Source organism: Chenopodium quinoa, unplaced genomic scaffold, assembly GCF_001683475.1.
Source record: "Chenopodium quinoa cultivar QQ74 unplaced genomic scaffold, ASM168347v1, whole genome shotgun sequence".
Lineage (NCBI taxonomy): Eukaryota > Viridiplantae > Streptophyta > Magnoliopsida > Caryophyllales > Amaranthaceae > Chenopodium > Chenopodium quinoa.
The window spans coordinates 5304371-5328986 of record NW_018744092.1 but is presented as its reverse complement, the minus strand read 5'-3'; the positions used below and the strand labels follow the sequence as shown (position 1 = coordinate 5328986).

General features: G+C 37.2%; 1 protein-coding gene across 3 annotated transcripts in view; it reads right to left on the bottom strand.

The window, feature by feature from the left end:
- Window positions 1–24616, bottom strand: part of LOC110692006 — a 29754-nt gene that overhangs the window by 2222 nt on the left and 2916 nt on the right. For 2 of the 3 annotated variants that reach the window (XM_021868997.1, XM_021868998.1), the window contains exons 3-11: window positions 15053–21045; window positions 12434–13887; window positions 12060–12323; window positions 11183–11400; window positions 9601–9872; window positions 5384–8411; window positions 4087–4219; window positions 2191–2711; window positions 1199–2104 (exon numbers count right to left, since the gene is read on the bottom strand). In XM_021868997.1, coding sequence (XP_021724689.1) covers window positions 1199–2104; window positions 2191–2711; window positions 4087–4219; window positions 5384–8411; window positions 9601–9872; window positions 11183–11400; window positions 12060–12323; window positions 12434–13887; window positions 15053–21045 — 12789 coding nt within the window. Of the gene's footprint in view, window positions 1–1198; window positions 2105–2190; window positions 2712–2745; window positions 3021–4086; window positions 4220–5383; window positions 8412–9600; window positions 9873–11182; window positions 11401–12059; window positions 12324–12433; window positions 13888–15052; window positions 21046–24616 lie in introns of those variants that run through there. The other variant, XM_021868999.1, reaches the window with a different exon arrangement.

Below are 24616 nucleotides of genomic sequence, written 5' to 3'. Positions count from 1 at the left end.
CTAAGTAATTCAGTTAATTATAACCCCTGCAACTGTAAGCGAATGCTTCGGTCACATAACATTCCCGTGGCCGCTCTCCATTTAAGCCACCCCGACTTAATCCTGCGGGCTACGTCTTGATCAATGTCACCATTTTTCTGGATGATCGCCCCAAGATATTTAAAACATTCACTCATGGTTAAGTCCTTTCCGTCCAAGCTCACTACATCATCGCTTGTCCCCCTCTGTGTACCAAAGCAGCATCCCAAATATTCAGTCTTACTCCAACTTAGCTTAAACCCTCTAAATTCCTACCTTTCCCTCCATTGCTCCAGTTTGGCATTAACCCCATCTTTACTAACTATACTTTATATTACAAAATTCCACTTATTTGCTCTACCCACTAACTTTCCTAAAACTTTGCGCAGTTCCTAGTGTTGTGATTATTATGAATGATGGGAGTAACATCATTCTTGAAAATTTCCATCCAAAACTTTTTCCTTGTAAGGGTGTTTTACTTGGTTATAACATTGCAAACTATTAGCCCCTTATTTGTGGACATAAATTTTAGTAGCCAAAAAAAAAAATGTTGATTCATGTAAGGTCTCGTGATATATGTTTCATGTCATACATGGAATTATCAAGGTTTTTCCTCACATTTCTAGTTAAGAAAGCTAACCATAGTAATGTTTTTAACATTGGAGCAGGCTAATCCCCTTGGAATTTCAATTCATCTTTTCCTTTTACTCTCAAGTCTCAACCATAACCCTAGACTATCATTGACCACCGCTACCCCTAGCCAAAAATTGTAGCCACCCTTGAAACTCGACCACCGGAATGACCCTATACCAACCTCCATTGAAAACCCAACAACCTTTAAAAACTACCTTTGATACATGCTCCACATGCATAATATTACGAGACAAAGTGAGTATAGATTTAACTCCCACGAAAAAGTGAGTGCACTCGTGTGCATGTGTGATGTATATACAAATTCATAATGTACACAAATACCCATAAATTCCATCATCTTGCCTACAGATTCATAAGAAATAATTAGGTATCTGAGATTTAAATCTATACTACCCGTATTTTTATACAGAAGAGGAAGTTCCTTCCCAGTTCTCTTTATCTTTCCCTTCCCCTTTCGCTTGGATTGGCGTACTTTTCTAAGGTGTCGAAACAGAAACCCTTCAAAATATCTGTAGGAAAAAAATACCTGTGTTGACGCAATGTTGTCTCTTCTGGCATCTTCTGGAGTTGGCATATGCAATGTGTTTTGAGATACCATATCACTAATGTCTGGCACTACTGATGAACCCTCCTCATCCAGGGATACACTTCTGAATGAGAAGACCTGTGAAGACAGAAGACTGTCTATCACTCCAGGAGCAATTTCAACTCCAAACCGATAGAGTGCTTGTCCTGCTGAGGGTCTAACATCTTCTGGAACTTTACCATACTTCAGCTTCTCTCCATTTTGAGACCGCCATGCTACTATTTCTCCCATGTAAAATGGCCTTAAAGGGTGGAATTGAACTTGACGAGCATCTTGAGCCAATATAGCTTTGCCTATCAAGTCACTGTTGTTCTTCATAGTCACACTTCCTTTGTCTTCGAAGCAGATTCTCAAAACATCAGTGAGTGCACTCTCTGAGTTTTCTGGACAGAGAAATAAAGACCCAAGAGGCAATGGGCTAGGAGAACCTAAAATATCACTCAAGACAATGGAAATCACATCTACAACAGAGATATAATTTGGAGGTTCAGCAACTAAATAGAGGTTCTTCCCTTTATGGATGTAGTAAAAAGCACGATGCTCAACTTCTGCAGCCCACTCTGGAAGTGTTGAGTCCTTTGGAACATAGGTAATGTCAATGCAATCAGGAAGAAGCAAAAACCGAGTATAGATGGACTGAACAAACTGTATCTTGTCTGCTGCATCCTCAAGCAAACAATTCACTTGTTCTGGAGATAAAGTATTGAATGATGGAATGTTACTTTTAAAACTGCTAAGAATCTTGAACACCGCATCCTGAAATGATCTGCTCAACAGCTTTTGCCTCATGAATTCCAATGAAACTGGGCCTATACTTCCCAGAGTATGCACCTCAACATTCAGTTCCTGAAAAGTATGAGCATCCAGAAATAAGGCATCAAATAGACAAATACAATAGAAAAGAAAGTTTGATTATTTAAGGTGGTTTCTACCTCCTCAACTACATCAGATAACTTCCTGATGCCCAAAGTTAAACACGTCCTTTCTGGAACACTCAGATGGACAAACCTGAGTCTGGATGAGTTGATAAATTTAACAAACCGGGAGCCACAGGAATCAATATATACACATGACCTGGCGTGCACAAGTCTGCTGCCATCATCTGGAACTACTGCATCAAAATGCCAACCAGACCTTTCGGACTTAAAATCCTCAGTCTCATCACAAATGAAATGTAAAATTTCCATTACTGCACGGAGTTCATTTGGATTTAGACGTTGATATCCACATGCTTTCTGAAGATTCAAGAGAAGGTCCTTTGCACTAGATACAGAAAGCGTTTCCTGTAAACCCATGTTTTTGAGGATCCTTACAAAGGGGAGATAGGTGGAGGGAAGTTCAAATACAAACGGGGACAAGTTAACTCCTAGGCGCACAAAGAGAGAACTTGCTTTCACCAGCCGAGTACCATTTGCTGCAGGCAAAAATGCAACCTTCTCCAACTCTTGTACATCTGCAATTAGGATCATGGAATTTCACAAAAGAGCATGATGAAATATAACAAGTAATAATAAGGGTTAACAGTTAAGTCTCCAATACCACTAAGGGCACTAAAATACAGGAAAAATAAATAAATTAAACAGGGTCCTGTGGTTCTGCCTCTAAACTCCTCTAAACAACAAATTCATTAATGTGCTCATTAGAATATAGCAAATCAGAACCCCAAGAGGTCTTAGCCCTTAGCTGGAACTTCTGTTAACTGACCTTTTGAAATTAATACCTCCTGAGTCCTGACTACTAGATAATCACAAATTGAGAAGAGCTGACAGGGAAGAAAAGAATTAGATCAGATAAGTTATCTAGCAGTCTCACTGCACCAGGTGAGAATAAGTTAAGCCTAAAATCACAAAATCTAATCATTAGTCATGTTTCCTGCTCACAGTTGTAAAAACATCAACTAACTAGTGACTATTGAGCTAAAAAAAAGTCAAAAGTATAGTATATCACCCTCAAAGTTCTTCAACAGTAGCAAACACTATTCAATTCTGTTACTCAAGACTCCCTAATTAACTAGCCATAGCCACGTGTGAGGTACTGAGGCTACTTGAATACAATGTTTGAAATTTAATAGGAAAAAAGCTTCTCGTAACTGTGTTGGATACTTCTAAGTTCAAACAAGTCCCATCCTTCCAAAGAGTCAGAGTAACATAGCATTTGAAAGACCTCCAATATAGATGCTACATGCTAAACGTCTTAATAAATTTGTAAAATAAAATACACATGAATAAAAAAAAAAAAGAGATTAAAAAGACAAAAGTGAACGTACATTGGGATAATTGAACTTACAATATTAGCAAAGTTTATAAATTAACCTAACAACTCAATCCAGTATGCTACACAGGATGAGATCAACAAAATATTTCCACCAATAATAATGTAATTGTTAGTTTTGTTCAAATGAGAGTCTATTGACACTTTGACTTGGCCATAAATTGAACTCATAGTATTATTATTTGTGCTCAAGGCCTTAAGGTCAATAATCATGGTTCAAAAACCAAAAACTTCGGACAGGTCCAAGCCAGGTTTTTGCTAGGCTACATGACAAGACAAGAATAAATCAGTTCATTCCAAGGGGAACAACTTTCATTTTCCCATAAAATAATAATGAGAAGTTTTTGGTATGCCAGAATATTGAGCTGAATCTTCAATCAAATTATTCCCCCAAAGTTTGTTGGCATACCTTTCCTTAGCCAGCTAAAAATACAAATTTGCATGATAGAACAATTAACAAAACTTTGAAGAGGAGACAATATGTCACCATTGGAGACTCAGCTGGGCAAAAATAGTCAATGCATGTACTAATACTGAAGCGGTGAAAAATAAGATACCTGTAGAAGAGAGAGAATCCCAAACTTTAGAAAGGTACTTGAGGATTTCACATGCAGCATCCTCAACAGTCATCATGCTAGTTGTTGTTGGCCAATGTGCAAGTGCATCTCCACCACCATCTTTTCCAACAATCTAAAGATATGGAAAAAAAATCAGCTTATCTTGCTTTTCTTAACAGACTGATAAAATTATACTTTCTCCACTTTCTTACTTGCAACGCTGACTTTCAAACTTGTAAATGCATAATTCAACCAATCTAATAAGATACCAGTGTGTCACAATACTGTTTTTCCTTAAGTATAAATCACAAATAATAGTCAAAATAGAGTGTGTGAATAGTGCAAAAGTCAACATGTTGCAGGCAAAAAAAAAAACAAAAAAAAAAAAAACCGAACAGAGGAAGCTTTTTCCAGGAGCATGAAAGTGCCACATAGTATTGTCATGCCACAATTTTATAAAATCAAAATTTAGGAAATAAACAGCGTAATCCCCCCCATATGTTTCTGTTCTACCAGTATAAAAATCAAGGAGAGAAGAGCCCCATGGCCCCCAACCATGCTAGTTATTATCTATGATTTTTGATGAGAGAGGAAAACTAAGGTCCATATTAATAGGTGAGATTAGTCTCATGTAATGGGCCAACAAAGGAGAAATGAGGAAAAGGGCTTTAAAATAAAAAGAATATGTTATAGAATGAGAAATCAGATTTTTAGAAATGATGAACAAGTGAATTTGGGAAAAATCGATATTTATATTAACAATGAATCACTAGAAATATTGCAACCCCTGACCTTCAAGTGGCTGGACGCTAAAAGCTAAATGAAGTAAAAACAATAACTCAACCAATTTCTGCTTATCTCCTCCCTAGCTTATCACTCTATAAATAAACCTTCTGAATTTCTTTCCCTCTAACAAACTCACTGCCCCCTTCCCCAAACTAACTCTAACTGATTTATTTGCATTGCCTAGAATGCCACTACCCCTAAACCTGATGCATTACGTATAAAGTGATAGTGGGTAGAACTTATAGAATGGATCATAATGGAATGTGGGTAGAACAAAAAAAAAAAAAAAAAAAAAAAAAAGGGAACATAATTTTTTCTAGATAATTCAAAAAATCATAATCTTCATACCTATTGAAAGAGATCAAAACTAAAGTCATATAATCACATACTAATACAAACCTATAAGATAAAGAGTTTGAAGATAATATGACGTCACATCAGTGTTTTTTATACTGCATTTTTTAAAAAACTAGAGTTTAAAGCTATTTTGAATTTAAATCAAGCATTTTACCTGCAAATGTTTCAACACTGTAGAAAATGATGGAGGGCTCTTCAGGTTTAATGCTCCCCAAGAGTATTCAGGTGGAACTACATTAGGCCTCAAAAGGATGGGAGCACAACTCCAAGCCAATGGCCAATCTTTCAACAATATGGCTTCACTGTATGAGGAAAGCACTCGCTTTCCACCCCTCTTACCACCAACATTAGGAAAGCCTCTTTCTGAAGGTACACAAGCAATCTTACCAAAGGCATTGCAGAAGTTGTTGCTGTAAAGCACAGCAAAGTTTGAAAATACAGCTTCCACAAGAGATTCAGCTAATGACCATATCTCTGAAGACAGTTCATTATGAGAATTACCAGGGTTCCCATCAAACTCTCCAAGATCTTGATTTTGTTCAACACACTCAGAACCAAGAAACTCTACCCTCCTGGCACACTCAAGCATCACATCTGCTTCAGTTGCTGATCGCAGACCTAATTTTCTCAAAATCTGAAGCCATCCATCTGTCGTGAACCGTTCCCCAGGGAATCTCTTTCGCTCACCAGAAAATACCGAGGTTAACAAAGCATCATTTGGATCAAATAGATCCCGTGGTTTAGACAACTCCAAAGAAAACTCGTCAGCATTTCTTACAAAATGAGTCTCCTTGAGAGCATCCACCACAGAAGATTCAATTTGAAGCTCTTGCCAATTCATATAAATGTAAATTAATATGTCTTCCTGTTGAGACTGGCTTTTACCTTCAAATTCAGGCAAAGCAAACCGTACTAGAATCTGCTGATCATGCAATTCAGGAACACCCAGAGCTCTAAGTAGCAAACTTTCATCAGATTCCATGGTATAGGAAAGGCAATGCTCATCATATGGTTTCAGAAATGAATTAGATGCGATTACACAAAGGTCGTTACCATGTAATTGTGTATACAACCCCACTACTGTCTTGTATATCGGCAATTCGCGTAATGCATCCAGCTCCTCTCTACCATAGTTGGACCTATTAATGAGGAAGTCTGAGACAAAAAGATTGAAAAGCTCTTCACAATCTGAAGCTGGAAAAGAGGTAAGTTCAGAAAAATAACCAGCTCGTTTAGCTACAACAAGCTTTGAAGCAATTACTCGTCCTAGTGATAGGCCAGCAGAGGGGAGGCAATCAAAGGGACCAGCGCAATCCAAAAAAGCAGGATCATATATAGGTATATTGCATTGATTTAGAAATGACAACAGCCAAGGGTACCTACTCTGAGCCTCTCTAAAAGCCAGATAGTATGGTCGGACAGTTTCAGATAGAGATGAAGGATCTATAGTCAGTCCACTTAGCATGTTCACAGATGACTCCATTTCCAAAACATTGTTGCCAGAAGATGAGCATGTAGAAATGGGTGGAATAAAAACAAGATCACGCTCTCTTATACGGCACAATACCGGCCTACCAAGAAATGCAGGAATCAAGGGCCAGTCTGAAAAGAGTGAAAGATCATCTGAAGACCCATCAAAATTTTTCCAGAAGAGTCTAATCCAATCAGGACTCGGACCAGCTTCTCCACCAGAGTCTGTGCAATTATCCCAAGAAAACCATGGAGCCATATTTGAGTTCATAACATGTTTCACCCAACTTTCATGGAAAAGCAACCTCATATGATTAGCTAGTAAATGAAGGGAAAGCTTATGCAATTTCAACAATGACTGCAGAGAGACATCAAAAAATATATCAGCTAAAGTAGGACGCTCCAATATCTTAAGGTGAATAAACTTTCCCAACAAAGGCCGCAATAGCATCTGCTGATCATTGTTTCCAACCCAAAGATCAGTGATTCCCAGCCTTGCTAAATTATTCGCCGCAGTGGGGCATGGCAGGCCTCTCAGCTCAGCTGCTATAGACAAAAACTTATTTCCACCATGGGCAACATTAAAACTATTAACATTTGTGATTCTATCCCTTTGCGCCGTTGGATTTCCAGTTTTTCCTATGTCTTCAACTACTCCTCGTCCAAAATCAAAGAGGGCCTTTCCTAAACTTGACATCATTTCAAGTGCATCTGCTCCAGAGCTTGTTGGACTATGAGTAGATACTCCATGAAGTCCACGTATGCTAGCCAATGATGTTGAACTTCCATCAACTAATCTGTTTGCTTGTGGAAAGGAATTAAAGTCTACAGATATGTCACCTTCACTGGAACCAGAAGACTCAGGAAGGTGGATATCTGACAAGCAATACTCAAGAACATCAACAAATGTCTCCACTGACCGGACAACCATAGATGTTGAGGAAACCCTAAGAAGATCACGAACCATTTTTGGTTTTATTTCTCGAACTGTAACTCCCACCAATTGAAGCTCACTTATGAGATACCATGGCACAGAAAACACTGGATAGTGCTCCTTGACAAAATTACAAACCGTGGCTGGAAGCAAACTCTCACCAACTCCATTCCCAGGTTGTGACAGAAACATACCTTCTTCAACTCTCACCAGATTCCCAGAATAGAGCGGCCACACCGGAAGGTCAGCAAGGCGTACATAGAATGGCCTTATTACACGTTCAACTATGCATTCCCAGTCTGCTTTAGGCACTTTTACTGAAACAAAATTATCACCACCTGGTTGATCATTCTGTGAATGCATATCTGATCTTGGCCACAAAGAATAAAGATGATCACTGAATTTTTTTAAAGCAAGATCAACTGCATGTTCAGCACTTGGCTCATCTGCAGATCCTCGTCTCATTTTCTGCATTACCATAGTGATCTCAATGTAGGAATCACGAATGCAAGCCATCAACTCTTTGTTCCAAGCCTCTATCAACTGACTTCCAGCATCAGGTTGCACTTCATAACCTTCTTGAACTTTAAAAAGATAACGACCTCTATTGTGACGGACGAGAAAGTATCCCAATATTGTAACAGGTATGTCTATCTTTGCAGACAAAGGAAGAGGGGACATAACACAGCTTGAATGGGATAAATCAGCAGGATGACCATTTCGAGACACATGAACTGCAACTCCAGCAACAGGTGTGAGGTTATACGCCAGATAACGCCTGAGCAAGTTAGGAAGATACAGAATTATATAAAAAATGATGAATGAGCTATTACAAAGGTGCCTTATGAGAGAGAAAGAAAAGGTGGGGGTAATAATGGTTGTTAATCTTGTTATCATATGTGAACAAGGGCAGTTAGGGTATTATGTGTGTAAACACAAGCAAAAAGTGAATAAAACAAACCAAATAAAAAAAAGGTGCAACTAATATACAACTTCCCAAAAAGGAAAATGGTGCAATTAAAAAAGACGGAGGAAGTATATATTAAACCTGTGGCGCTCATATTCAGATTTGAGTGTCAAGACTTGGGTTGGGGTCCAAGAGTCTGACATGAAAAAATCTAAACAAGTTGGGGTGCACAATAACAAATTCCCAAAATTGTGTTCATCACATGTGGACAGAGATACTTTCCAATGTTATATGTGTGCATGTAAAAGTAAGAAAACATTAAAATTCTCAATTTCAGCAAAATTGTAAGTGTCCATATCCATATGAAGTGTTAAGTTTTCAACAAGGGCATTTGAGCTAAAATGAAGAGACCAACATCAAATTATATGTTAAATATTTTTACCGTCATGTAAATAGCACCTCTGAAAATTCTATGAAACTCAAAGAAGTATGTGCAGTATAAAACTATAAAGAGTTTGTACTCCTTCCGTTCCTAATCTATGATTATGTTTCTATTTTAGGAGCTTTCTTTCTTTGGTTACGTTTCTACTTCCAATAATATTTTCACACTTACCCTCATATTTACCAACTTCCAATGCAACTATTCCCATTTACCAAATTCCCATTTACAAAATTATTTACATAATTCCAAAGCAACCATTCCTATTTACCAAATTATTTACCTATACCCAAAATAAATATTCCCAGTTTACCTACTCCCAAAGCAGTTTTCTTAACACCCGTGAAAAAACCCAAACATAAGCATAGATTAGGAACAAAGGGAGTAACAAAGCAGCAACAATGGAGTATGGACTTAAAGTAAATAAATCAAAGAAAGTAATCAGGAAGCAAGTTAAACTTAATGAAGACATAAAGATTGATATTAATCTTGTAACTAAGGCCATAAGAGTGAGATGGGTAGAAGAGAAGATAAATATGGGTCATATAAATTCAAATACAAAGTCAAAAGAAAGAAAAAAAAAAACTAGAAACCATGCTTATTATCATCTGTTTAACTTACCTATCGAGGGCCATGTTTCTTGTTTGCCCAGAACCCATACTCAGAGCAGTGACCCACTGGTCAGAAACTTTATTTTCTCCTTGGCGACAAGTGATGTCAATCACATGCATCTTAGAGGCAGAATTTGAGCTGCTAAACAGCCTAGATATCTGGAATTTCCTCCATTTCTTTTCAGAAAAAGGATTCCTTAATCTGGCTGATGATGAATCAATACAAACCGAATAATCTTCTGAAGGTTGTAGGTTTCCTTCTTCCCACCTAGACAATGACACCTGCAATCAATTTCCATCATATGTATTTATAAGTACCAAGCATCTAAGGTGAAACGAAGCTGTTACAATAAAAGAAACAACTATACAATAATGACACCTCAGCCACACACTACCAAAACAAAACAAACAAACAAAAAGAAAGCAATTAGATGTAACAGATGCAGTTTGTTTTCAGTCGAAATGTTGATGAAACAGTATTTAGACATAGCGGCAAAAACATAGCGTCATAATTTGCAAGCTAAGTTATCATATTTATTTATGAGCATAGAGTATTCGCATTAATAGAACTACCATTGTGTTGTTACATGCAAGCTAGAATTACTAACTTTTAAGAGCAAAAACATAGTGTTATAATACTAATGGGCCTTTGGTAACAGTGTGATGGATTGTGGAACACATTCTCAAGATTAGCTTCTTATATTGTTCAGAATTTCATTAGCTCAGTACTCAGTAGGTCTTTGAATAATACTTATAACGTGATATAAGATGGTTTTCTTGATTAACAAATAGTTGTTAAGTCATAAATAGTTTCCTGTACTTAGTTACAGAATTTTTAGAGATCACTTATACTTTAATAAGCAAGAAGCGTATTGTTTAGTTGTTGGGTCAAATCGATAAAAGATTAGTTTAAATCATGACCAGGGTTTTATCGGGTTTAATCAGCTTCCAGGTTATTCTCAATTCGGGTGCGGTTCAGGTTCCAGTCTTCTATACTCAAGTCTACATTGGGTATATGGGTTTTAGATATTCATCGAGTCAGGTTTGGTTCAAGTACGAATAACATTCAAGGGTCATAACGGGTATCAACTTTTGAGATAATAGATCGGATTTGGTTTGGTTAAATGACCATTTTATTTTATTTTCTTGGGTCAGGTTATGGTTGGTTTCTTACATCTCTATCCAAATTAAAAATAAGCTTCACCATGAAGGGACTTTAAAGTCCTCCAAGATAACATGAAGTTTTCAGGGCTCAACGTAAGATTTAACCTCAACGGAACATAATTTCCTCTGCCTCTTTCTCAACACAAAATGATTATTGCCCTCCCATCGAAACAACACTATTAATCATGAACATCACACTTCACACTTTGCCCAGAATCTACAATACAATAGGAACCCAGATATTTCCTTTACTGGAGTATTTATGTGACAGATTACTCCTTGAACAAAAAGGTACTCTAATCAATTGATCCTCCATCAATTACTGTACATCTAATCATCTTGTATTTGCTAATTAAAACATAGCTCTGGCAGATCATATATAAACAGCGCCATATTATAGCACACTGGATAACATAAAAAAAGATCACCTGCAAGACTGACTTCAGGGATAAAAGTACACGAGATCCATGCTCCACAAAGCTGTCATATATCTGCTTTATTTTATGAAATCCGGCTTCAGGTTCCTCTGTCATAAACTCAGATGAAAGTGGCACGCGGATAATGGTCATATCGGATGAGAACATCATATTTTGGCCCCCGAGCATAGGAGAAAATTGATCTCGAAATCGTTCAGTCAAGTTAGTACCTAAAATGACATCAGATGAAGCATAATTATTCCAATTGTATACATGAAGCTGAAATGAGAAATTCAAGAACCCTAACACTAAAACCGAAAGTCAATTAACTATGATTATAATATTATCCTTATATCTAAATCAATCATAAACCATCAAAAGTAAGGTACAATAAGAAGACTGTACTTGAACCGAGTTTCTTACTTCACCTTATTGGATGAATGTTACTTGTCAAGATCTACAATGCAAGTCATTTGGCAAAGTTACAATTGTTTTGGCACACAATCATAAGTCAAATTTTTTGTCACAACAAAATAAATATTCCCTATTCCGTTCAAATTTCAAATTTGGGTTTGGCACATATACTAAAGATAGTGAATAAAATAATGGTGAAACTTCCCTACCCTTCTATACTAATAAATAACAGAAAGACTTTAGTAAAATATTAATGCTAAACTAGCATGCAAATTGAAATCCTGCATCAAGTTCTGCTAAATTTCACAAATTAAATTACCAGCCCAAATATAAAGCATTAATGTAATGCGGAAAAATAATGCCTAAAAGGAAACTATAAAAATTACTATGAGACGGAGAGAGTACTTATGGAAAATCAAATAAGAGAATTATGAAAGGTAAAACAGCAGCACAAAGGGTAATTAGAACTACTTACCGGCTAAAGAGAACACTTTTGCTCCAGGCGAATGACCAGAGGAAGGTGCAAGCACTAAACCACGCGGATCAAATATATAGTAGTAGCCCCCAGACATCACTGATAGGAGATCACAGACAGAAAAAGAGCTAAGCAAACCTAAACCATAATTAAGAGTATCACCCCGAAGTCTCCATGGGGGAAGGAATTGTAGGCTAGTAACTTCCTCCCTACTTAAGCCAGCACCTTCAAAGATCACTAGTAAAGCAGGCCCTTGAAATTCACCTGCACATCATTACAAGTTAGATAAAATAATAAATAATAATTTAGTATTGACTCTAGATGATAACCTTGCAGAGCAGCAACTTTGTTTATAGGCCTACAATGTTACTTACCTAGATTATGCTGCAATAGAGACTGGCAAGGATGTTCCCTTTTGTCAAAGATTATGTGCATTTTCTTTGTGTTGCAGCTATCGGCCAACTCAAGGAGGTCAAACAACAAAAATTCGTGACTAGCATATAGCGTCAGAAGCTCACTAATTCTAGCAAAATCCATGCAGACTAAATCTTTTGCCATCTCCTCGTCAACCAAAGACATGCACCTAAGTGATTGCACTCCCAACATTAATGCCAAATCATTACTTATCCTTGGGTGAACAAATTTTTTTCCGATTGAGATGTTGTTTTCCATCCATGGTGCATCATTGAAGACAAGATCTTTAGAATATGTCAGAATACCAGAAGCATCCGGAATTAATAAATGAGAGCTTGAAACCTCAGATGGTGGCATGTCTGAAAAGCAATCAGCAACAGCTTCAAGAACACAATGCACGAAAAATAACTGATCATCTGATAGGGCAGATCCTTTTATATCAGTCTGCAACTTGTCCAGAGCTCGGAAATAGTCAGTAACCTCAAAATCAAGTTTCACACCCATGGCTAAAAGAAGATCTCTAAAGCTTGACAATTCAGATGGAACCACATACAAGTAAGGCTGAAATTTGACAGGTGAATCAAATGCAAGATCATTTGGGGCCACAAAACCATCACCAATCCAAACCCAAGAAATTCCTTCAAGAGATGACTTCAAAATCATAAAATCTTCAGTATGGATATACTCTTGCATTATTGAATACAATAAAGTGATGCCCTTCTGCAACTCAGCATCAAAAGTAGGGTCAACAACGGAATCTAACTTGAGCTGGCAATATGATTTGCTCAATTCAACCAGTTGAGTTGATAAGGCTTGCACACTAGGGCGATCCATCCAACCCAATTTGCTTTTAACAAAAGTAGAGTAGCAATCAGCATCTAATACATGCATAGTAGATGATACCATCCACATGTCCGATTTAGGTCTCACCATGGTGGGGGCTTCTGCGAGGTCACTGGACTTCAGCCATGGAAGACCATGCAGAGGCGGATTAACATATATAGGACACCAGTAAATAGATTTAAGCTCTGACCAAAATTCTTCTGGTGGCTTAGCATCAACAAAGCTACCTAAAAATGCAGCAACATCACAGTCATCCTTATAAATCATAGAGTGGAATTCTTCTTCAAACAACTTTGAAGACTCTTCTCCATCCTCAATTGACAGCTTCGACCCTAGAGCATCTAAACAAGCAAGCAACCTTCTTCCAAGAGTACATGTTTCTGAGTCCCTGGAATCATTCAAAAGTGAAACTGTCCTTGCACAATCAAGCAGCCCAGTATAATCCAAGCTTTGCTTCATTCCCAAGCCAGATAACATATCCAGTGTCTCAGGATCAGAAAATTCTTTAGCAGGAAAGAAAACTTCTTTGTGCAGCAGCAGGTGCAGGTCAGGAACACGAGGATCATAAAGCCTGTCAATATTGCACATGAAGAAAATATTCAGATATATTTTGATAAAAAAGATCTAAGCATACAACCTCTTTCATCAGATAATAGAGTATATAAAGTTAAAAATGAAGATGACAGGAAGCGTATTTCCTTATCACAAAGGAAGATAATACAAGAAAGGATTGTAATGCCAAACTGTGATAAAGTAAATGAAGAAAGAAACAAAAAAAAAAAAAAAAAAAGCTTTGCTCACTAAGAAGCCATAAGAACACCGTACATATAAATATCAAGTGTACCACCCAAAAATAAAAAAATTAAAAAAAAATACAAAAAAAATCCCAAAGGCCAAAATCAGAAACTAGAAAGGAAACGCAAATCTCAAGACATCCTTTTAAATAAATTTCTTCCCCTTATCCTTCGTGTAACTAGTAACTTCACTTGAGTATGTTTTTTTTTTTTTTTTTTTTTTTTTTGAAGAATGAGTATGGTTTTAATTATAAAGAAGTACTGTCTATATATATATATATATATATATATATATATATATATATATATATATATATATATATATATAAAGATTTCATGATTTAGAATTTTCAATTAGAACAGGGAGATCTTGCCTCCATTTCTCATTAAAGTCCCAGTGACAGGCATTAATAATAGAACTTCCCACACAGTTAGAAGCAACCCAAACACTATAGATCGAAATAATTAATTATATTTGGATAGGATTACATTTAATAACGCCCGGGAACGAAATGAATGATGTATAATAAGCAAGCAATGTTCAATTATAAGGGTAATAGGCTGATTGTACCCGGTTCAACAAATTGGATTGCATTTTGGAACACATAAACTCGGTACACAGAATGGGTTATCCGTACCACATTCTTGGAAATCCTAACCATAACAGCTGAAATTTTAATCCTTGTGCATAAAGCTTAAACATCAACTATGAAAAAAATCGGCATCAATAGTGGGGAAGAGCCATACTGCCATACATCTATTCAAATGATATACCGTCAAAAGTTTACTGCCACCTCCCCAACCCCCCATGACAGAAATTTATCAAAACAATATAGTTGAGACACGTTTGTACACATACTAAGCAATGTAGAGTGATAATAAGCTTTTGAATATTTTAAAGAAGATATAAAAGGATGAAGGCTTATACAAGTTATGTCATACCTGGATGGCTGTTTCCATGAACCATTGCAAGATAAAACAAATGGAGTGTTTGAAAGTGCATCCTTAATTGAGACATCCTCCACAATCAGCACTTTTACTTCATGTAAAATAGCAGAAAGTGCACCTTGTGATGAATGGAAATCCGGCATGTGATTCAGCACATAATTCTTATAAAAATCTGCTTTGGAAAGTTCTTGAACATCCAGATATCTGTTCAATATTATTCTCTCTCCCTCTGATTCAGAACGAACAAAGTCATCATCTATAAGTTCCTCACGCAAGCCACTTGGTTTAAGCCATTTGATACCTCTACTCAGGCTAACTAATTTTCTACTTCTGCATGACTCAAACATAGGAACACGTTTGATGACCTCGATATTTATGTCATGCATTTCACCTTCAACAAACCACTTGGATTGCAGAATAAAGTTCCTTAATTCATGCAACTCTCTTTCTGAGGAATCAGCAAAGAGCCTATCAACATTCTCTATACTACCGGCTACAGCCAGAAATGCATTCAGTATACCAGATGCAGTCGGTGCCTGAACATAGTTCTTTAACAGTGGATGTTCAATAGCGAAATCACGTCTAAGAAAAAGGCACCCTACTTTTAACAGCAATGATGAAATAATTTCACTCCATCCTTCATCTTCAATGATGTTTGAGTTTTTAACGAGCTGCATGAGAAGATCAGTTCCAACTGGCAGGACAGGCCACTTGGAAAACACTGAGAGATCATCACAACTTGATCTCAGATAACTCCACAGCAATCTCATCCATTCTAAAGAGGGTTGCTGAGCATGACCAGGGGCCCACTTGACTTGTTTAGCATTTTGCCAATCTACTGGAAGTATCCGGAGAAAAAGCTTTTCAAGCAGATGACAAGTTAGAAAAGAAACATTTGAATCCTCATTCTGTGCTATGTCACATAATTTCAAATAAACTTCTTCTGGAATTGCCTTATCAACCAATTGATTCGGAATGGAATCTTTGAGAAGATCATATTCATTGTCATGCGCAATGTAAATTCTTTCATCCACGCCTCTTGGATTAAATGTTGTAGATGAGCCATTTGACAGAGGAATTAAAGGTAAACCATACAAACAATTAGACTGAATAGGTTTTTCCAAATCAAATAAGCAATACTGAAGTGTCAAATTTAATGCACTTCTCTCAGTAAATTTACATTTGCGCCGAATTAACAACATCCTAAGCAATTGTGGTGTCAAAAAATGTAAAGAAGGACGGACTTCCACAAATCTATCAACAAGTGCTTGAGAAACAGTGACCAGAGGTAAGCCAACATCTGACAATGCATCAGCAAGTTGAGGCATCTTCTCAAAAGTAAAATCAGGAAATAAACCTTGTTTTGCTGAGATCCACTGACCACCTCTAGCTTGTGTGTGAAGAACACGAACATCAAAATCAGCTATAAACATGTATAGCTTTTGAACCACAGATGACCAAGGTTCCCCTCCTAATTTTGTCGGCCAAAAGGAGAGGAACCAATCATTAGAACCAACTTCCATAGCCAGCTTTTCAAGCAAGTGAGCATATGCTGGGGCAGCAACGTGCTCAAGGAGGTAAATATTCCAGTCAGAACGTGTTCTTCCACCGCCTGACATATCATTACCAAACCAAATATCTCTCCGATTAGATGACAATTCAAAGTAGGCATTAACATGGGCTGGAAGACCAGTACTTATTGGCAAAGGTAGGAAGCAGAAGGCACGACCCTCAAAATTCTTTCGATATTGAGCAGACAATTCCACATCTTGAGAAGTACTAGACAAATTAGCAAGAGATCTATCATCTGGTGTGGAATCACATGACTCAGCATCAACCTTAGTAGACTGCAAGTAGGCAGCAACAGCTGCCCAAGGAATGCCCTTGTGAGACCTTAACTTAGTAACCGCAGAATTTTTGTCCAGTCCACTACCTAAACACTCGCTCATCATCCACACATGTGATACATCATCAGATGAGGATTGTTCTCTAACCACAACCTTCTGTAATCTCCTGGGTAGATTCTCATCCCCATATCCTCTCAACTTATCAAGAAGCTGATTTTTATCCACCTTGCACAGCTGGATCCCATTCAGATAATCAAACATATGTTGGAGAGCATGTGGAGGATGTTCTGGCTCAAGGACAGTATGCCTTTGCACTCGGTGTACTAGCTGCAATTCTGAATTTGATCCATCTTTCACAAATAGGGATATGGATTTCACTCTGCGTAGAAAAAGAAGAGTCTCAGAAACAATCTTGGAAAATGAAGAGAAAAGTGATGCGACATCTTCAGGTTCATATCCTTCTTGTTTTATTTGACTTCGAGGGGCGGTGCTGGCTGTCCTAAGCGGGAACCGGAAGAGTGTACCAGGAAACTGATTTTGTAAGTCACAGCCAAAGTGCAAAAATGGTGTGAATTGATCTGGAAATTGTTCAAGAATCCTTCTCCCAACAAACTTAATACGCAGGCCAGGGTGAGAAGGGGAAATCCCAGGCAAGTTGCATGCATGTGGATCAAACATCACAATGTTCTCCCCAGATACAAATGAAGGAATGTCGGTAAAATGGTAAACAGAATTAAATCCTAGCCCAAACCTACCAATTGCAAAAGGCTTCTCCAGTTTGCTATCTTGACCAATACGTGAAATTGAGTAAAGATCCTGTGGGCTGAATATGGAGTCATTATAACAATATAAAGCAGGGCCCTGCCAGTCAGCCATCTCAGGTGAAAGCAAAGATGAAGTTTTATATTGAGTTTTATCCAATAGAAAGATAACCTCTGAAGCTCCAGCATCCTCAGCATTCTGTACCAGCTCAAAAAGAATTCCAGGTCCATCTGCATACATCTCAAGTATATGTTTCAGTCTAGTGGTTAATGCTTCATGCTGACCAAAAGCTTCAGCAGCCCCAGATAGACTCAAATTCATTGAATCGGCACTCTCAGCAAGCAATGATCTCCGTAATGAGCAGACACCAAGCTTCTCTGCGACATCATTTGATATGTTACCGTGCACAAATTTCTGAACTGACCGTCTTGCACTCATCAAAAGACTGTTTGCATGACTTGAAGGACTGTCCAAATCTTCTGATCCAAGCAACCAGGGAGCATCATTATATACTAAATCTGATGCAGGAAGGAGTCGACATGATGCATCAGGTAAGTAGATCATTACATGTTTTTCATGAAACGGGGCTTCGGCCAAATGCTGCACAACAAGAATAGCAGCGGTGAGCTCCTCTCCAGTCAAAGGCTCCTCCCCTTTTCGTGTAGCCATTCTACACAAGATCATGGCATAATCGTTTAAATTTAAGAATTCCCTCACTCCGAGCACCAAAAAAAGTTCTTTAAAAACAGCCAAATCAATAGGAATAACACGGATATAAGGAGCTAAATGTAAGGGACCATTAAGAACAACCTCTTCTGCAGTTGCAAAACCATCTCCCACCCAAATCCATCGACTTCCTTCCAAAACAACCTTAATAATGTCCATCTCATCTGAACCAATCATATCTGTCAGTCTGGCATATATCCTAGGCATGGCAAGGGCCAACTGTTGGCGGAAAGCTTGATCAGTCACGATCTCGTTATCTTTTCCAAGCTCAAGAATCTGCGCAGCAACCACACTTCCAACGGGTGGGGAAGACCATCCAAGTTGATAGGACAAGATTGTTGATGCACATTCTCCATCTAGTATACGCATACTAGCTGACACAAGCCACAAGTCTGTTTTAGGTCTTACAAGCTTAGGAGGAGCAACTGTTGACGACACACCAGGCCAGGGTAGAGCTTGATAAGGAGCAGTAACTATAACTGGGCACCAACAAATCATTCGAAGATCATTCCAAAATTTTTCAAGGTCAGATTTCAAATTGCGAGGTCTTAATGCAATTGCAGCTCGTGAAAACACTCTATTCAGTGTCCTATGATCATCATTTAGTGGAATGGCAGCCCACCTATGTGCATTTACCTCCAGATATGCCAAAAGATTCTTTCCTTTCAAATATGCCTTATCTAGATCTTCTTGCTTTATTTTTTCGATGTATCGAGCACATTGAATTACCGTATCAGGAGATGCAGATGTCTTAAGACCTAAACCCTGTAGAATATCCAAAATATCTGATTCTTGAAAAGAACCGCATGGGAAAAGGTCAGTATCTTCAAGCAAATCAAGTAACTCTTCATTCCTGGGGTCATATAGAGCACCAGGACACTTTGTAGAACCCGTATGGGTTGGAACAAATTCAATATTCCTCACAGCTTCCTTAAAACCAGAATCCTCAATGCACAAATGCGGCAAATCTTTTAAAATAGAGAGCATGATGTGGTCACGATCCTCAGCTGGCAAATCTTTAATCCTACAGAAAACTTGTCTCCGATAGAAATGTGCCTTGCCCATACGCTGCAATCCATAGTATCTCTGTAGTACGTTTTCTTCAACATCAGAAGAAGTGAATATGAATTCACTTCCAAGAAAGCAATTTGAAACACCCTTCGGTGGCAAATATCTTTGTGAGTCAACTAGGTCAGCAAAATGGAAGCTATCATCAGATTCTTCTCCATATACTCTAAAAATGGGAAGCTTTTTGCATTTCCATTTATCAGAGTCGCCCATATACCCACCAATGTACCACTTTGGATCAAGAATAAAGTTACGAAGCTCATTTCTCTCTTCTGCTTCTAGCACATGAAGACATGTATGCATAACACCGCCACTTGAAGAGACAACATCAAAGATCGATTCAAGTACAGCTGGCCCAGTGGCTTCACAAATGTAATATGACAGATCAGGATGCTCAACTTCATACTGAGGATCTAATATCTTACATCCAACTTTCTCAAGAACACACCTCAATCTCTCAGAAAGTTTTTCGACAATAATCAATTTTGATTGCTTGGAAAATCTATATAGATGCCCCGAAGTTGATGGTAAGATGGGCCATTCGTGAAACAAAGACAAATTTTCACATTGCAACCTGAGATATTGCCAGAATATGACAAACCATAATGGAGTTGGATGGTTATTCTGACCCCTTTCATGATCCCAAAGAACCTTACCTTTTAATCTCCACTCAGGAGGCATGAATTTGTGCAATAACTGGACAAGGTATTCAGCTTTAAACACGAGTACGTTAGCCCCTGAGCAATCTGCAACAGCTGAAAGTCTTTCCATAATCTTTTTTGGGATATTCCCATCAACTATTCGGTCAGGTATCTGTTGAAGTAGTTTGTGCTCCAACTCATTGCAAATGAAATAAGAGATGCCTTGAGAAGCTTCGGAAAAAGATCCAAAGCTGCCATTTGCCAAGGGGAGCAAAGGCAAGTTGTTTACATACTTTCCAACATCAGAATCTAAGATGTCTTCAAGACAATATTCTAACAAAAGTAATCTCTGAGCACTGCCAAGATTACTTACTGAACCACAGTCACGAATGAAACACCTCACTGTGTCGGGAGTGATCACTTTCCATTGAAAATCAGTGGTGTATTTCAAAAGCATGTTACGCACGGGATTAGGCAAACGAACAATGTGCTTTCCAAGCTGCAGGAGGACATCAGCAAGCTCCTCTTTGTCAGTATACTCCTCATCATGAAGAAAAGATTCAGTAGGTGACACCCATTTCCCCCCTCCAACATCTGAATAAAAGACAGGGGCCTGAACAATGTTTTTGTATACTTGTTGTATCAGTATACTCCACGGCTCCTCAAAGTCACCCGTAGGCCATAGGGAATAGTATGAGCTTGTTGGACCTAACATTCCTTGCACACCTAGCAGTAAGCTTCTAAAAATAGGGGCAATGACATCCTCCAAAAGAAGTCTGTTCCAGATAGATCTAATTTTTCCACTCCTATCCATATCCTCCCCATACCATATTCCGCGACGATTTGATGATACTTCAAAGTATCCATTCACCTGCACCGTCAACCCAGTTCTTACAGGCAATGGAAGAAAGCAAAAAGCTCGACCAACCTTAAGTCCATCACCCTGTGCAACCCATGAAAAAGGAAATTTATTAGCCAATATGACATATATATCTCACTAGAAAGACTCCTGATATAGTATGATAGATATCAATGGACCACAGAGTATCAAAAAAGGAATAATTTTGCTTTTTTTTTTTTTTCCTGCTATATAATCATTTTATAAAGCTAAATAGAAAAACTTAATTTATATGTTGCTTAGAATGACAAAGTCAGAGTCACGATACTAGTGAGATTCACTTTGCATAAGTAGTAGAACATTACATAAAGTGTACAAGTTAGGCTCATAAGAAAGGATAGAATGATAGATTTCTTGATCTGATAGCTTAATTTCAGTGACAATCTAAGCTACTAATTAATTGGAACAATTTCTTATAAATGTTTCCAAAACCAAGTTTCTATGGAGTTGCATCATCATTTTACAGTGGCATGTAGCATGTCATAGAAGTTGCTGCCATAGAAAGACCAGTCCAAGCATGATTAAAGAATTGCAGAATAAATTCAATCTTGAACAGTGTTATAACTAAAATAATTACAAAACGACCAAAATAAATTTAGAGGGAACAATATTTAAAAAAAGGCACTTTTGAATTTAGATCCTTCAAGACGAGACATATCAACTAACTGATTCAAACATGAGACATCTAAATGCAATAGGAGCTTCTAAACACACCATGAAGATAAGACACCACTTACTACAGAAGTGGCAGAAAGTCAATAAACCAGCCACAGCTTTAAAAACGTATGTTTCCACTATATAGTTCTTTTAATAATATTTTATATACAAGGGAAAAAAAATAGAACTTAAGCAAAAGAGATGATACAAAATAGGGGGCTAGGAGTATCATTGATCTCTCTCTCTCATCTGCACAACAGGGAATCAGGGATTCCATAGGCTATCACTTTCAAAATATCTTGTCACCATACTCAAGTATCTTTCTAAAAACCGGAAATGATTTTGAGTCCAGCAACACAATTTTGGAGGCAATATCTCAGGTTGACAATATCCTTTCTTCTACCAAGAAGTCTCCTCATTTCAAAGTTTGAACCTTAAGATAAATCTCCTTGTTTAGTGTCATCATCCTCCTCAAACATCTACTTTGCAGTTCTGACACTTCTAGAGACAAGAACATTGTGGTAGGCCTTCAGAGACAAGAGACCATTGCAGTTCTGATATTTCTAGAGTCAAGAACATTAGTATCAATTCTCTGTGCATCCATATTCAAGGGGAACTAATCTGAGTCCAGAACATCCCGAAAATGCAGAGGCAATGGAAGTCTTTGAATTGGAAAAATCCCATCATATTTCCACGTAACATCAAAGCAAATAATAACAAAAAATATCACACCTACAATGTTCCTTTTCAATTCTACAAGTTAATTCTCATATTCCAACCTATCATTCAACCAAATTCAGGCTCCAGTCCCAAGTTCTCAACACACCAGATATCTACTCTTTTTTTTTTTTTCCTTTTTAATATGAAAACGAACTACAACGAAACCAAAGCCTTATTCCCAAAGGGATGGAATTGGCTGCATGAACCAAGAATACATCTCCTATGAAGGATCCTCTTCCTCTATTCACTTCTATATTGCGTCACTTTTCTCACACAAGCCCATTATCTTCATGTCATGTTAAACTTCATCCACCCATTTCATTTAAAACCTCCCTCGGGTTCTTTTAAAATCCCCATGTTATAACGGATGTGTGCAATGGAACAATTTGGGAATTCACCTTCAAACACAATATAAAATAAATAGCAAAACACGATAATCAAAGAGACAATGTTTATGAGGAAATTTAGATTTCCTCCCCTCAAACCAAAATATTGTTTTATGAAGTTCCTATTAAATAAGACAATAACCCTCTTGATAATTTTCCTCCTTATTAAAATCATCATTATTTTCTAGTAAGCCTAAACCCTCTTATATAGGCTAACCTAGAAACCCACATCAATTTGGATATTTTACTTGCTCCCCAAGCCTAAATAATCCTAGATTGATAATATATACCTAAAATCTATCTAGTTTTCTAGTTAGGAAAGCATAAAAGATAGAAATAAATAAAAGATACATTATATCTTTTCCCAAAACAAATCTCGTTGGTATTTGGTAAGTTTAATTAATTTCCTAACACCCATTATCCCAACCCTCCACCTTCTCTACTAATACATCCTCCAACCAACGTCTCACATGCCCAAACAGACGTATTCTACTCTACCTCATTTTATCTTTAATATCAGCAACTCTATGTTTCCTCCAAAGTCCATCAGAAATCAAGGAAAAATATTCAAAGAGAAAATGTTTGGATATAGATCATAAAGGGGCATGAAATGGAATGCCCTATGAGCAACTGCCCAAAGAGAAGCTAAAACACCACTTGCTCCCATTTAAAAATAAAAAATAAATAAATAAAAAAAAAAGGGAGAAGAAGATTCCCGACCTAGCTAAAATTTACTTCTTTTTTTTTCCTAACAAAACACCTATAATGTGGCCAAAAGATTGTCAAAAAAATAATGCTCTTTTCACCCTCCAAACATTATACACAATACGGTTTGTCAAAAAAAAAAAAAAAAAACATTATACACAATACACTTAAATAACACCAAAGAGTAAAGTGCAATCCAATGTATCCTTAGATTCCTTACCAAACCAAAATCCATATAACCTCCAAAATAATATTGCAGCATGACAATGCAAGGACAAATGATTTCCCTCATTGCTAACAAGACATATTATGCACATGTGAGGGGATAAAGCCATGACTGGTCTCGAAGCCTACTGAACATCACAAGTAATTGAGATTCCCCAAACCAGCAAAGCAAACTAAAGCTTTCACTCACTTCAAATGTCAGGATTCTAACCCTCTAAATTAAAAATAATAATGATGAAAAATTAAAAAAAAAAATAATAAAAATAAGGAAATTTTGTCAACAACTACCATTTAAATGACCACTTTTGAATTAAATTTTTTTTTTTTTGAAAAAACTACCATAAAAACACAAATACTTTGAGTAGCACTACCACATTTAATTTTCCGGCAAGAATCTTCGGTTGAGGGAGCCTACTTTATAAAATTTTAATCAATTGCAATAGAGAAAATAAAGGAATTCGACAGCCGAACACAATTACAGGTAAATTGTCTTTAATTTTGCATTGTAGTTGATTTAATTTCTCAATTGAATCTAAAAATTAAGGTTCTTAAATTAGGGTTTTACGAAAATGGAGGATTTGGGGCAATCGGAGTGTTTTACCTTATATAGGGTTTATGTAGAGCAATATTATCATTTAATATGAATTTTTTGGAGAGAAAATTTACAAAATAGGCCCCGAAACGAAAATTGTTGCCGGAAAAACTAATTTTGGTAGTGCTACTCAAAGTTTTTCTGTTTTTGTGGTAGTTTTTAAAAAAAAAAAAAATCACCCACACTATAGGGTACAATTAGTTTAAGGCACTAGCATACAAATAACATTTTCGTAAGGAATCCATGATAGGTGACAACACATAATCAATGGAAGGAGAAGGATGAGCTTCAATACGAAACGGAAGCATATACAACCAGTTACATGGAAAAA